Below are 15,270 nucleotides of genomic sequence, written 5' to 3'. Positions count from 1 at the left end.
AAATTCTAAAGCAAAAAGTCACAAAGAGAACGTCGAAGCTAGAATTCTCTCACCAAGAACCGACAAATATTAGATAATGCCCAGCATGTCCCAAAGTTGTTAAGAAATCTGATAAAAGTACCAGTACTGTGACTGCAATGGTATCAAAAGACCACCGAGTAAAATCGGTTAGGTTTTTGCCAAGCTACGCATCGGTACATATGTACATATATACATATATGTACATATGTATGTCTGAATTACGGGAAAGAGTGGGTGATACTTCTAGTGAGAGTATCGCATGCGAATTCGTTCCTTTTATGGGACCCCTGCAACCCGTCAAAACAAATCGAATTGAGTGAGTCAGCCGCGGCAAGTGATTATTTTGGCTGAAATAAGCTGAAATCGGAGAAGGACGGAAAGTGATATAGAGCTGGAAAAATTGGAATAATCGGAATCAATTACTCAGAAAGTGTTTACCTTTGGAGATGCAAACACACATTAGTATATTTTTTAGTAAGCTCTAAGCCAATTTCCTAATGGGATTTATAATAATAAATTTGTGTTTACTCAACACTGAGTACACTGAGTACCCACAATGAAATATTTTCGATATTGCATTGCTCCTCTGATCCCACTGTTCCTCTTCGCTAATCCCTTACAGCACTGCTTTACAGCTAGTGCCCAAAAATGGATTCCTTTAAGCGTTTCATGAGCGTATCGGAAGTCGTTCGTTGTGGCTAGTGGGTTTGGGGGGGGAGTGGCAGTTCCCTGATTATTGGTGGGGCGTTAATTGCCGACCGACAGGTACCACTATACCTGGTAGAGTATATGGCAGCAAAACAAACGCCACCAAACCTGGCCACCAATTATATAACTGAATCAAAGGTTTTTACGCACTCTCCCTCTCTCTCTCTCTCTTCATGCCATTCGCACTCGCACTCGCATTCGCAATCGCACTCTCACTCACTCTCATTCTCGGTCTCAGTCGTAGCTTTGCTTTGAGTGAGCTTTAATTTTGGCGCGCTGCGAGAGAGCGCATGCTCGGCTCGGGTTCCCATTCATGACCCTCGGCTGTCTGTGGCTGGCTCTGCCGCTGCCACTGCCGCTGATGCCGCTGCCGCCGTCGGTGGCTCTGCCTTTTGCACTCCACTCGAGCCGAGTCCTGCTGAGCGCTTTCCCTGCAAGCGCTTTCCTTTCAGATTCAGTCTCTGACCAGCGTTTGAGGCGTTTTGTTTGGCGCTCTCTATCTTCCACCTCACGACACTCACGCGGCGGCTGCAGCTCGTTTTTTATTTCCCTTCCTTCCACTTTTCTCGCGCTGCGTTTCTTGCGGTTCGCCTTTCATTGTTTCTCCTACTACTTAATCGCTTTGTGGCTGCTGTTGTTGCTGTTGTAGCCGTGGTTACTGCTGCTCCACGCCCGCCCGCCCTTCGATACACACTCTGCTGGCACGGCACGGCATGGCAGGAACACAACAGTAAACGGCAGCCCTAACTGTCACAAAATTCAGTTTTTGCGTTCACACTGAGAGAAAGGCGACTCGGAAAATCGGAAACTCGGAACGGAGCTAAGTACGAATCAAAATTTTACGTTTGCGGCCGCTGCGGCGTCCTCGTCGTGATATAACAGTCTTCGAGGAGTTGCTTGGTTTCGCTCACCTCGGCACCTTGCGCGACCCCCCACTCTCCCTTCCACTCAGACGGGAGTTTCCCTCTCTCGTCGTCGTCGCAACAGCAGCTGCAGCAGCAGGAGCAGCTGGAGCAGCAGGAGTCGGACTCGAAGTCAAAGTCCCCCATGCTGGAGTTACATTGACCCTACGGCGTGGGACGAAGGAGTCAGCAGAGGAGCGCAACGATAATGTAAGTTTAGCTATCCCCTATAATGGTCCTATAATGGGTCGCTTTCCTGGTCGATGACGCCTGGCGCCTGACCCTCCACAACTCCTGCTCCACAACTCCTGGTTCCCGCTAAACGCAAATGCCCCGAAAATTACACTGCTATATGGCGTAATTTGCAGCTTTCGGGCCATTTTAGTGAAATTATTTTTTGTTATTTTTTGTTATTTTTTGTTGTTTGTGTGTTGGTTCTCGATGCTACGGCACGCAACCTGGGAATTAACGGAATCCCAGTCCCGTGGCAGGAGCGCGTAAGTGTTTTCCATGTAAATCATGCCCCACGGGTCGTATGTGTAATGTCTGGCCCAGACCAAGGCAGAGTCGGGCCAGGTCGTGCCCCTGTCATCTGGCCGTCAAATGCAAATTGGTGTGAAAATGGCTCGAGACGTGACTGTGGCGGGGAACACTGCGATGACTCCACTCGAGTGGCGTGGGGCAAGAGCTAGAGTCAGGGTCTGGTCCTAGATCCAGCTTGTATCCGGACGGATCTGTCGTATTCGCAGGTATGCATATTTTATGCCTGAATAGATTGATTCGGACAGACATCCATAACGAACCTATGTATCTATAGGATGTAAGGAATTCCAGCCACGCTTTTACTTTCACGCTTGATTAGGGGACTGCCTCTTACCTGCCTTTAACCACTTCCGACTCGGTTCTGCTACCTATCATCTATTGCGTCTATTAATTAAAAAGGTTCTGTATCGCTGGAATCCCATTTCCCATCCTGTTCTGTTAGCTCTACTTCATCTGATACGTAGCCCCATCCATGCGCTCCATTTCGCTTAATTTCCCTTGTTGCACACAAAAAGAGCATGGCCCAAGCCCGGTTTTGTGTTCCTGTCATTGCATATGTAAAGTGAAATTAATATTTTGAGGCATGCACGACCTCCCCTGCCTGCCTGATCCCTTCCTGTACCCCTTGCCACCCTAATTATTTATTTAAATTGGGCTCCGACAGCGGCTAAAACTTTCCGAGCCAAGTGCTTCAACAGGCCGAAATTGTCACCTTTTGAAGGGGTCGCCCTGGCTATAAAGAATGGGATTGGACATGAATGCAGTTAATTAGCCTTCAGCCGGAGAGTGTGGGGGTGGGCGGAACGGGGGGAAAGATGAATTGTATGGCGAATCATGGCTGATGTCCTCGGGTCGGATTATGTGCGCCATCATGGGGAACAGTGACGCCCGGGCGATCCATTTGGCTTTTATTGCCACTGCCACTGCGATTGCAACACTTTGTCTCTGTCAAGGATGTTGGAGAGCGGACAACATAGAACGGGGGTCCTGGCCAGGGGTGGCCAAGGGTCAGCAGATAGCCTGTGGCCATCGAGGAATAGTTTCTGCTGGTCCCAGCGTTTGTTTAGGAGCTGCACCCAGACCCGAACCCGAACCCGAACCCGGACCCTAACCCGAGAGGACTACTCAAATATTTGCCTCCAGCAATGGAATCTTCGATGCTCATAAAATCCACAACCAGCCATGCCTTTCCCGGTCCTCCCCTCATGTTAATAAACCATTTTATGGCAGCACGTGGCCCACAGAGAAAGTTTCTCCCAGGCGGCGGCTTCTGTCCGAGGAGTGGGACTCCAATCCTGCCAGTCCATTGAAGTCCTCCCCAGACAAAGCGGCGCTATTTGGTTGCCAGCTTGGCTGCCCTTATCCTTATCCAGTCGTGTATGGCAAACATGATGTCCCCATCGCCATCCCCATCCCCATCCCCATCCTCTCCGATCTCTTCTGCTTTGTGAGCCGCATGCCGCATGTGTACGGGTGCAAAGGGAGCCAAGCCGAGGCTCCCTTTGAATTTATTTAAAACTGCCTGCCTGGCAGCAAAAGGAAGCAAAACTTAATCGCCCTTCAGAACATATACAGGGGTGGTCAAAAGTATTTACACAACGAGTTTTTTTTTGCATGTTCAATTTCAGGAGCTTTTCCTGAGGTTGTTGAAAGCTAAATAAAAAAAAAACTTTTAGGCCAAAAAGATTGATCTACTAGCAATTGAATGAGAGAAGAATTGGAAAAGATAACTGTTTGTGCGAATAAGGAGAAGCAAATTAAGTGATGCTTATCAGTTGTCAAAATTATTTACACACATTTTTAATGCTGCAGAAGTATTTACACAAAACTTTAAGCTAATTTTTTATTATGATTTAATGATTTTTTTTTTTAAATTTGTTGGATGAATAATAATAATAATGATTAATATTTTGTAATTCCACCTTTGGCATCAATAACTGCTTGCAACCTGGCTGGTACTGATTCCACTAAGTGGCGAGCATATCCAAGTTCCAATTTCGACCAAATTTCCTTTACTTCCTCGATGGTAGCGTCGCGTTTTCGGCTTTTATCAATTGTTCTTTGTCCTTTAATAAGCGACCAAACATTTTCTATGATATTGAGATCAGGGCTCTGCGCAGGCCAGGGAAGAACAGCCACATTGAGATCTCGTAAAAATTTTGAAGGTGCCGATCCCTTGTGGCATGGAGCATTGTCTTGCTGTAAAATCCAGTCGGAGATGGGAAATAGCCTGTCACCAGACACAAAAGCATGTTCATTCAGTATAACGAGATACCGGGTCTGATTCAGAGTGCCTTCTATTGGAACAAAGTCTCCAAATCCGTAGTAAGACATGCACCCCCAGAACATCACTGTGCCTCCACCAAATCTGTTTAATGGTTGCACTGCACTTTGTTGTTTTGCTTGTCGTAGATGCATAATTCTTTTACAAAATGAGCCTTGGAACTGGAAAGCTACTTCATCTGTCCATAAAACATTGTACCAAAACTCCTTTGGTTTTTTAACGTATTCCAATGCGAATGAGAGGCGTTTTGCTTTATTTGCCTCGGAAATTTCTATTATTTTTCGCACTGTATACGTTCGTATGTCGATCTTCTTCAATCTCCGACGTATTGTAGCATCACAGACTTTTTTGCCAATCAATTGTTGCGAATCTGCAGACAATTTAACTGGGCGTATCGACGGATTTTTATCGACTATGCCAATTAAACGTCTACATTCCCGTTCATCCATCGCTTGTTTCCTTCCACTTCTTTTTAAGTTCTGTAAGTTTCCATTCGTGTCCTTTTTCTTTTCCAGATTATAAACGGTTTTTCTACAAATTTTGTAAGTTTTGGCCAGTTCCGACGCTGAAACCCCGCTTTTAAATTTTGTAACGATCTCGGATCGAGTTTCAACAGACAACTCCTTTGTCTTCACCATTTTACTAAGTTAATTTTAAATTTTAAATTAAATTTACTTATTGCAACTGCAATAAACGAAAAAACAACTGCACTAAGTCAAACCAAGTCTAAGAATAAGCTCTAATTTGCATTGTGTAAATACTTCTGAAGCAATGCAAATTTGTGTAAATACTTTTGACAACAGTTCACATGCTTCTATTTTTTGCCCATTAACAGTTATTTTTCCAATTCTTCTTTCAACCAATTCCTAGTAGATCAAGCTTTTTGCCCGTAAAGCTTTTTTTGTACTTTGATTTCAACAACAACAAAAACAACTCCTAAACTTGAACTTGCAAAAAAAAGGTCTTTGTGTAAATACTTTTGACCACCTCTGTATATTTAGATAGATCCATGTGTGTGTGTGTGTGTGTGTGGGCTTGTGGTTGTGTTTGTGTGTGTTTCCTGTTTGTGTCCTTTTGCCCGAGACATTTATTATAAACAAAACTCGTGGAAAAGGCACATTTTTTCACAGTCACTGAGCAATCGAGTCGGCATTGGGACTGGGAGGGGTGGAGCAGAACCGCTGCGGGGGCTTCACTCCAATCCGCTGTCATTGAGTCACCAAACAGCAAGCCCAGCAGCGATGGAGTCATAAAGGCCCCGTCCTGGTCCCATTCCCAGTCCCAGTCCCAGTCCCAGTCCCGTCCCGCGTCCTAGTAGGTGTGGCTTCTGGTGCCGCTTGCATGTATTTTATTGCTCATGTAGAATGTCTAAACGATATAATTGACTGCTAGACGGCAGGCGCTGAGGAGGAGGAGGATGTGGAGGTGTACTACTGTACAAGGCCGGATTCAGCTAATTTATATGCATACATACCGTACTATATACTATATGCGAGTAGTGCTCCTGCCCCATCGACTGACATTGGGCACGCTGTGCTGTGCCCAGCAAAAAGTCGGAATTAGAAGTCGATTGATGGGAAATGATAATGAAAGAACTGTCGTTGAAAAAACAAGAGAAAAAACATTAAGTGGAAAACTTGGCAGCCCATGAAAATCTTGACAAGCGCAATCAGATGATGCGGGGCAGGGAGAGGGCAGGAACTAATTTAATTTGATTAAAGTTTCCCATAAATTCAGAGCCTCGCTCAATGTCTTTGGGCCTTGGGGCATGCAACACTTTTTTTCTTTGCCCAAATCCGGGGAAAAAAACTTTTGGCAAACAGCCCACAAGTGATGGCGGGACAGACAGACAGACAGCCAGCCACAATGCGATTTCATTAGGAGTTTGTCGGTGAATTCAATGCAAAAATGTTTTTCAATCATGGCCCCTAAAATATTTGGCCACAGGCTGAACAAACACAAAACGCTCACATGGTCACAGACGACGAAGGCGATGCTGCAGGACATCGCCGGGCACACAAGCCAATCGATTCCGACAAGCAGTTTTCCTGGGAAACCTCCGACAATCCCTGGCCATGGAGAGCTGTGGGAGATTCGCCAGCGAAACAGAAGCGCGGAATAGCAGAGCAGGCTGCGAGGCTGGGAAGTGTCACATCAATTGATTTGAATTGAATGGCGGCGCACTGGTCGCTCCACAGCCGTCCACCTCAGGCGGACACGAGGGGGGCCCAGACTATTTATAGCCACTGTAATGGTGATTGGATGCACTTGAATCCATGCCGCTGCGGTCCGAGAGCGGCTAAGCAGCTATTTCGGCTGATCAATTGCCTCCGATACCATCGAGATGATGAAGAGGATTGACTGCTCTAATTTCGTAATTTTCTGTGCAAAAAGGACTGGGGGCGCAGGGGTGGAGGGATGGAGGGATGAAGGGATGGAGCGGACTGGCAAATGGCAGCTGCTTTTGCTCCATACGGCACACGTGCCTTATCTGCTCCTCCACGGATGTGTCAGTCAATTTAATGCCCGTGGTCCCACGGCAACGTGCCGGGAATGAAATTACAACAAAGCGACACTTTTACTCATTGCCTCAACTCGAGACACTTATGCAAATGTGGCGGATTCCAAGTGCACCCAAAGGATGGGCTATCCACACACTCGTATTTGTGTGCGTGTGTGTGTGTGTGTGTGTGTGTGAGTGTTTGTGGTTACATAACTCGAGGTGTACTGCCTACGACTTGACTTTGTGATGAGGCTGTCGTCTCTGAGGCGCTTCCGAGAAGGAAGCATTGGGGGAAGGAAGGCCCAACCAACTGTTGCAAGGACAGAACTGTGGAGAGAACTTAGCCTTGCCTACGGTTGGGGCCCAAACAAGCACCGCCGGATGATGGCTGGGCCACCTCTGGCATTTCAGCCCAATTCGAATACCAATACTAGGAGTATCCTTCGTTCGTCTCTCTGCCGTCTGTCTGTCTGTCTGTCTGTCCCACTAATGAGATGCAACAAAGCCAGTGGCAGAGTCAACGTCAAGGTCTGTTTACTTCCGCGACGAAGGCGGTGGCAAAGACATCCATTATGTCTCGGCTAAGGTGGCTTTCCGTGGCATGGCGTGGTGTGGCGACCCCGGCCCTGGCAGTGGCAGTGGCAGTGGCAGTGGCAACAGCTTGCATCTTGCCACTTGCACTTTCATCAGGGCCAACCACAACAAAAGCGCAGACCGACAGACAGACAGCAGGAAGGAAAGACCCTCCGCCCCTCACCCAGTCTGTCCAATGAAAGGATTCAAAACCTAAGCCCCTTCGTCTACCTTTTCTTCTCTTGCAGCACTGTGTTTTTGGACAATTCGTTTGACAATTGAGGAAGTGAGCCGCAACTTTTAAATGAAGAAACATGGGGAATGGCATGAACAAGGTAAGAGCTAAATTTATGGTTCACATACAGTTTCAAGGTTCGGACACGGATACGGGCAAGGCCTTACCGTACCGTACAATAATTTCAGTTTTTATACATTAATTTTCACAAATCAAACCAGGACTGTCGCCATGAATTGGCCGTAATGTGGCTGGGTAGCTTATCGACGTAACAATTTGGATTATATTCATGCTATTTTGCAGCAGGTCTTTTACCCTACATTTAATCTAAATCTGTTTCGGTAATCCCCAGAATAAAACGTTCTTTGCGTGTTATTGCTGGACTTCACCAGACATCAAGTCCAGGACAGAGATATCATGGGACGATAAGTTTTAATTGGTAATGGGCTTGTGACATTATACTTAGCTATAGGACCATAGGCCATAGGACATTCGAAGCGTAGCTGCGAAAAAAGAGATGGCCGTATGGGAAAAGCCTTCAGTGAGAGCGAGAGATATATGTACATATATGCGTCAGCGTGGCTTTCGTGTCCAGCTGGGAGTAGCGCTGCGGCGGAGATTATCGATTGTTATACTTTAAAGATCCAAACAGTGCCTCACTTCTTCGACTGTCAACCGGGAGATGAGTCCGAGGACGCCTAAAAAGACTGATTTTGCGTTTTCTCTCTCCTGCCATCTCTCTCTTCGCAACAAAGTTAGTTGTAAAACTGCTAAAATAGAGATACCCTGTGGGAAGTCGTGACTGCAGACTTGTCTCTGTTGTACCTGGCTTTGCAAACAGTCAGTTAGCAAAGTCTAATGTCATATATCGCTCGCTCAAACTACCGGTTTTTGTGGCTATCATCGATGCATATATCTATTATCGATAGAATCATCGACTCATTGTTGCGGCACACTGATGCCTGCACTACGTAGCGTATTAACAATTAACGTAACGTAGGCAACCACGAGCAGTTTCAGTTTTGTTTCAAGGTGAAATTCGTGCTCTGCATGCATGCATTTTATTCGTTCCAATCGCAGATTTTCGTCACGCCACTTAAGTGGGAAGTAGTAGCAACAAAAATCGAACCTAAGTTTGAACTATTCTGAAAGAGATAAATCAACACGAACCAAAAAACGTACACCGTTCGTAGGAAAATTATATTTATGTCTGGCATATCGTAGAGGTATGTACATTGAATCAAACAGGCAATCGACTCGAAAAGGCTTGGGCCATGCAATACCTACGACATTATCGGATCGGTCGCTGCAACAAAAATCTACATAAAACCATCGCAGCAGCAACGTTGTACCGACCACAAGAGTCTGCAAGAAAACGAGTCCTTAACAGATCCGGCATAATCTCCAGTTGTTAGTTTCTGTGACTAATTTTTAAAACATCAAAGCAAAAGTAATGCCGGCGAGGCAGACTCCCGCCCCAACCCACTCCGGCCAAAAGGGCGCGCATTGCTTTCCACATGGAGCAACCCAAGCGACGCCAGATTGTGGGCAGCGTGCGACTTGGGGCAGCTTGGCCTGGGTGAGGATATCGAGGAGCGGAAGCGCCGTGCAGTGGTGAAGAACAAATCGCAAATCCTGTGGATGTTTGCGCTGGTGTTGGTTCCTTGGGTCGGAATACCGGTGTAGACGGCAGCGAGTCGTTGCCCTCAAAATGCGTTGTGGGAGATTCGCACTCTGACGAAAACATGGACTTGATCATTGATGGTAACATAATGCAGAAGCCACGAGCAGCACCCCCAATTAAGCTGCTCGTACGCATATCCATATGTCTTCACCAGGTCTAGCGCGTTGTACACATACATACAATATCAACACGGAGATTACTATTTATTTAATTAAAACATTGCCTTTGGATCTAAGCCACAGAATCAGTTAATCTTCAACATTTCTACAATACTGATTTCTGATTTGTTTAAGTAACAGCGTGGCCACACGTTATTTTTCTACCATTTTGTCTCGCCGATGGCACGTACTCTTCCTCGTGCAGTGTGCGCTCCCTCGCGGAGGGAAGCGAGATATAACGGCGGGTGTAACTGTGAGAAGAGTAGTAACAGATGATTTACATCATCAAATAGGTCGTTAGGTGTAAAGATGACAAACGGAGTGCAAGAATTGACATTAGAACATAACGGTCTCTCCCTTTATTTTTCCCATTTCTCATGATCCTTTTCTACGAACAGCGCTACCAAAAGACAGAGAGAAAGGGCAGGCGGCATTTCGTAGAGTTACTTGGAAAATATAGTGTAAAAGTACATAAATAATAAGCTCACATATATGCACATATACTGACTGAGCATAAAAGTAGGATATACAAGTAGAGGTCTCGCTAGTTGTTTGCAAAAATAAACGTACATATTTAAATTGTCTCATGAAATAACAATACTATTACAATATGGACTATTGTTTTACTTATCGCCTTCTATTGTTGCAGGTCTTGCCGGGACTGTATGTGGGCAATTACCGCGACTCCAAGGATCACGCGCAGCTGGAGAGATTCCAGATCTCGCACATCATCGCCATACATGACAGTCCCAGACGTTTGTTACCGGTACGTGGACAACACCCACCCATTTCCATGCTCGGATCCCGGCGATCCTGATAACTCTGTTCTCCGATTCGTTGCAGGACAAACACTACCTATGCGTCATGGCCTCGGACACGCCGGACCAGAACCTCTCCCAATACTTCTCCGTCTGCAACGATTTTATCCACGCCGCCCGGTTGCGGGAGGGCAACGTGCTCATCCACTGCCTGGCGGGAATGTCGCGCTCGGTGACCGTGGCCGTGGCCTACATCATGACGTCCACGCATCTCAACTGGAAGGAGGCGTTGAAGGTGGTGCGCGCGGGCCGCGCCGTAGCCAATCCGAACACCGGTTTCCAGAACCAGCTGCAGGAGTTTGAGCAGTTCAAGCTGTCAGAGGAGCGACGCCGGCTAAGGGAGCGCTTCCCATCTTCGGCATTGGAGCAGCTGGACCGCCTGAAGGTCGCCACGGCCCTGAACAACTACAAGGAGCTGCTGCAGAACAGGGACATCTGCGAGGGCAACTGTTCCCGCGGCGAGAAGTGTCCTACAGGTGCGAACAGTCCCTCTTCCAGTTCCGTAGCCGACGAGGGGGTGGCTGAAGAGGATCGGCTAAGAAGCGAGACCCTGAGGCTCGTGGTGGAAAAGTGGAAGCGCCGAGCTTTCAATAGGACCCCCAAGGACCTATACGAAGAGTCCTCTCAATGCTGTAACAGTAGCTCCGGCGAAGAAATTATGCCAAATGTGCGTTACCACAATGCGGACAGCGACAAGGGTCACTTCGTCAACAACCTGGATGGGCAGATAGAGGACGACAGCCGCTACAGTACTTGCACGTCGCACATGAATCGTCTAGCCAGGTGGTACGAGAACGAGAACCCAGAAGGAACGCAGAAGGCGCCAGAAGTCCAAGCTACGACCAAACGACGAAGGCGTCGTAAATCCAAGAAAAGTCCGCAGGACGTCAAAAAAATTAAAACATTAGACCAATAAAAATTGATGGGTGTCGCAAGTTATTTAAGTTATTTCCATCCATCTTATTGTGTGATTGCAGGCGTCTGCAACATGGACCCCACCAAGGGATTGTTTCGGCGCCGTCCCTCGACGGCTTCGACGCACTCGCGATTCCGTGCCCAATCCTCCAACGCCAACGCCTCGTCCAGCACGCTCAGTGTAAGCGGCATCGCCGCCCAGTCCTGCCCCACATCGCCGAAGCACTCGCCCCTGCCGCTGCCCCGCCGCTCGGTGGGCAACGACCGCACCTCCATACCCGAGGACGATATTCCCCTCGACCAGCCGCCCACCACCTCCAGCGAGGCGGCCCAGTATGCCGCTGCGATCGAGGACGCCCGTCGAGAGCAGGAGCAGCGCATGGAGCAGCGCATGGAGCAGCGCATGGAGCAGCGCTCGGAGCAGCGTTCTGAGCAGCGTTCTGAGCAGCGCTCGGAGCAGCGCTCGGAGCAGCGCTCTCAGCAGCTTTACAAGAGCCAGTGCTCGCCGAGGCCAGGAAGCTCCTCGAGCGGCACTCCCCGGGTGAATAGTGCCGGCAGCCGGAGGGAGTCCAAGGTCAAGGAGGGCGACGGCTCATCCTCATCCCAGCTGCAGCGCAGTGCCAGCACCGTGAGCGGTTTTGGAGTGCGTCCGCGAAGCAGTCCGGCAGGTCTGCATGCCTACACGGGTGAATGGCGAAGCCGCTGTATCTCCAACACTTACCGTAAGACTTTGTTCTGTCACACAGGTTCGGTCCCCTCCTCCGTCCACGGATCACGCGTGGATCTGCGAGATCCCGACAAGGGATCCGCCATTTATCTGGGCTGCTCCGCGCCGCGGGCCTCCACTCTGTCTATATCATCGTCGCGGGGCTCGTCGGGTGGCTCCGCCCCTCCTTCGCCCTGTAACACACCGCCTGTCAGTCCACGTCACGGGGTTAGGAGGTCAGTGGTCGATTCTCTAATTCCTCTTGCAATCCTCTGCTAATCATCAGGAGTCTCCTCTTCCTACAGATCCACTAGTCTGGTGAAAAAGCCGAGATGAAGGCCAGGCCAGAGGGGATGGATTATGCGTAAGGCGAGCTGCACCTGCACCCACTGCATCCACTGGAACTACTTAGTCTGTAATCAGTAAACAGTAAACCGTAATCCTTAGTCCTTAGTCCGTAATCCGTAATCCGTAATGCCTAGGCCACCCCCCTGGCATCCATTGGAAAACGCGCGCGAGACCTGCAGAATTATTTGAAGAAGAAGAACAAGGATTTCGTGGATGGGTACCCTCTGACTTACTGTTATTAGACGCCGAGGCTGTGGCATCCTACGTTGCTAGCTTTGGCTGCTGAGCCCCTCGGCTTCAGGAGCAGCTTGAATCAAAATCAGATGTTGACAGATTATTTTTCAGAGACGCATTTAAAAAGTACCGACATATACATATACACACATATTTACTGTATATTATATAGCGTACTCGTATGTATTTATACGAGCAGATTTGTTGTCGGTCCAGTTGCAAGGACTGACCACCCCCTAGGCCCAGGATTAGGTCCAGGCCCAGCCCCAGCCTCTGGCAGCGCGGGCATTTGTTAGTTTTGTACCAAGCAAGCGAGAGGCAGAGACAGAAGTCGCACAATAATTGAGAATTGTACAATTGCGTATGTTTTTTTGATTAGATTCATTGTTGAAAATATTTTGATAGCAAACCAAAAGAACAAAAAAAAAAAAAAAAAAAATACAAAAAAATAATAAGGGTTCCACAGGGAAACCAGAAACAGAAGCGTTATATACATTCATACCTAGCTGATATTGATATTGATACTCCCCGTATGGGACTCGATTCGAGATTGTTATTTAGAGTTGTTGCATTGTGTAGCATTGAATATATAAACCAAGTTTATTAGCTCACTCCTCAATACTCACTCCCCCCCACGGCCCACACTCACGCGAGATAAGCAATACCAGAGGATTTTTCAAAATGAGTCGAAATACACGAGAATTAAAGCAAAACCAAAATTAAACTAAATTAAACAATACACTATACAAACGCATTGAAGTGTGCTTTAAAGCTTGTGGCTTATCGTTAAGAAATGAAAAAACACAATTAGATTTGTAATTTGTAAGGGCGCAAATTTATTTACAACACTTCCTAGAATATCGAAAACAATCTAAGGGAGATTTGAGACATTTTTGCAAGCTGGCTTTGGCAAAAGGAATTCAGTTACGATGCGGATGGTGGGGGCAATCAAATATTGTATTTATAATGCCTAGAGAAATGCACAAATCGGTTTTAAACTAAAGTTATATAATGAAATCGTTAAGTTTGACAAATTAATACAATTATTATACAATAATAAAGGCAACTGTCTCCAAGACACTGAAAATTGATATGAGATCTGACACATACTCGTACTAGCTAATAAAATAAAACGCCCCATGAATATCCCTGGAAATATGATTTGGTCTAAGGCAATGCATGTCCTCGAAGAGCCACTACCAGAGTATCTTCAGATCCACAAACACGAAACAGGTGTGAAGATCAACTGCAGGGGACTCTTCAATTGAATTCAACATTTTTCAGTATTTGAATTTAACTATTTTGACCAGGGCTGTCGCCCTCGTTCGTCCAACGTTATTGGTGGCCGTCACGTTGGACGTAAGCGTTGCTTACGTTGAATATCTATCGCAGTTTTCGATAGGCAACCGGCGATCGCAACTTTTGTAAACAAAACACACACAAGCAAACACACATCAAAATTAAGTATGCCGCACATCTGAAAAAGAAAGCAATGACGGAGAGAGTTCTATCAATTTCTGACCAGGCCATGAACTGGCATATGGGAGAGGTGCGGTGAGCCAAGTCAGGCAGGTCTCGGATGTCTAATTCGTGTCCTTTTCGTGCCGCAGGTGTTGCCGGGCCTGTATGTGGGAAGCTACCACGACTCCAAGGATCGCGCGCAACTGGAGCGGTTCCAAATCTCCCACATTGTTGCCGTACATGACAGTCCCAAGCGTCTGCTGCTGGTACAGGGACATCCCCCACCCACCCCCACCCTGCGAACCCCCTGGTCACTTTGTTCTCCGATTCGTTGCAGGACAAACACTACCTATGCGTCATGGCCTCGGACATGCCGGACCAGAACCTCGCCCAATACTTCTCCGTCTGCAATGATTTTATCCACGCCGCCCGGTTGCGGGAGGGCAACGTGCTCATCCACTGCCTGGCGGGAATGTCGCGCTCGGTGACCGTGGCCGTGGCCTACATCATGACGTCCACGCATCTCAACTGGAAGGAGGCGTTGAAGGTGGTGCGCGCGGGCCGCGCCGTAGCCAATCCGAACACCGGTTTCCAGAACCAGCTGCAGGAGTTTGAGCAGTTCAAGCTGTCAGAGGAGCGACGCCGGCTAAGGGAGCGCTTCCCATCTTCGGCATTGGAGCAGCTGGACCGCCTGAAGGTAGCAACGGCGCTTCTGCAGAACCGGGACATCTGCGAGGGCAACAGTTCCCACGGCGAGAAGTGCCCCACAGATGCCTGCATCCCAGCATTCGATGCGAAAGCCGACAAAGGAGCGGTCCCGACCAATGTGGCCTACACCTTGCAGTTTGCGGTGGACAAACGAAAGCCTGTGTCCTCTGGTCAACACCCTAAAAAACTGCACAAAGAAATTTCCGAAGGTATTAGTTGCGGCGAGGAAATAATGCCCAACGTGCGTTACTACAAAGCGAACGGCAGCATAGGACGCTTCGACAATGAGTTCCTGTTTGGCAGAAACGAAGCATCTGCCGCCGGAGCTGGCGGCAGTAATCCAGCCGATCAAGTCGGCGACAGCCCAGGGCGATAAAAAGACACCATAGGCCTTACAGCTTTACGAGTACTTTCTCCAGTTTATACATCCATTAAGTTAACCAAATAAATAACGACAAAAAAATTCCAT

The 15,270-nt window shown here is 47.8% G+C and overlaps 2 protein-coding genes across 3 annotated transcripts; both read left to right on the top strand.

Moving 5' to 3' along the window:
* The first annotated feature begins 1,751 nt into the window (after positions 1–1,751).
* Positions 1,752–13,776, top strand: LOC108153488. Of its 2 annotated transcripts, none has more exons than XM_017283529.2 (7): positions 1,752–1,841; positions 7,783–7,869; positions 10,261–10,377; positions 10,455–10,905; positions 11,407–12,012; positions 12,091–12,286; positions 12,356–13,776. In XM_017283529.2, the coding sequence occupies exons 2-7, from the start codon at positions 7,849–7,851 to the stop codon at positions 12,384–12,386; spliced, it is 1,422 nt and encodes a 473-aa protein (XP_017139018.1). In that variant the 5' UTR covers positions 1,752–1,841; positions 7,783–7,848; the 3' UTR covers positions 12,387–13,776. The 2 variants fall into 2 exon arrangements, with proteins under 2 accessions (XP_017139018.1, XP_017139017.1); XM_017283528.2 differs by having other exon boundaries at positions 11,407–12,030.
* A 254-nt stretch (positions 13,777–14,030) lies between these two features.
* LOC108153249 (dual specificity protein phosphatase 22-like) lies at positions 14,031–15,269 on the top strand. The gene is made up of 3 exons (XM_017283098.2): positions 14,031–14,181; positions 14,243–14,359; positions 14,431–15,269. Exons 1-3 carry the CDS (start codon positions 14,125–14,127, stop codon positions 15,175–15,177), a joined length of 921 nt encoding a protein of 306 aa, XP_017138587.1. The 5' UTR covers positions 14,031–14,124; the 3' UTR covers positions 15,178–15,269.
* Position 15,270: the final 1 nt, after the last annotated feature.

This window comes from Drosophila miranda, chromosome XR (assembly GCF_003369915.1).
Source record: "Drosophila miranda strain MSH22 chromosome XR, D.miranda_PacBio2.1, whole genome shotgun sequence".
Classification (NCBI taxonomy): Eukaryota; Metazoa; Arthropoda; class Insecta; order Diptera; family Drosophilidae; genus Drosophila; species Drosophila miranda.
Note: the sequence above shows the minus strand (reverse complement) of the source record. Positions and strands in the feature narration are given on the sequence as shown.

Bases quoted from the DNA above. Each gene is read 5' to 3' on its own strand.
- LOC108153488 (XM_017283528.2), top strand. From the start codon at position 7,849: ATGGGGAATGGCATGAACAAG. The intron at 10,378-10,454 runs GTACGTGGACAA...GATTCGTTGCAG, and splicing joins GTCCCAGACGTTTGTTACCG to GACAAACACTACCTATGCGT. The intron at 12,287-12,355 runs GTCAGTGGTCGA...CTCTTCCTACAG, and splicing joins CCACGTCACGGGGTTAGGAG to ATCCACTAGTCTGGTGAAAA.
- LOC108153249 (XM_017283098.2), top strand. From the start codon at position 14,125: ATGACGGAGAGAGTTCTATCAATTTCTGACCAGGCCATGAACTGGCAT. The intron at 14,182-14,242 runs GTGCGGTGAGCC...TTCGTGCCGCAG, and splicing joins TGAACTGGCATATGGGAGAG to GTGTTGCCGGGCCTGTATGT. The intron at 14,360-14,430 runs GTACAGGGACAT...GATTCGTTGCAG, and splicing joins GTCCCAAGCGTCTGCTGCTG to GACAAACACTACCTATGCGT.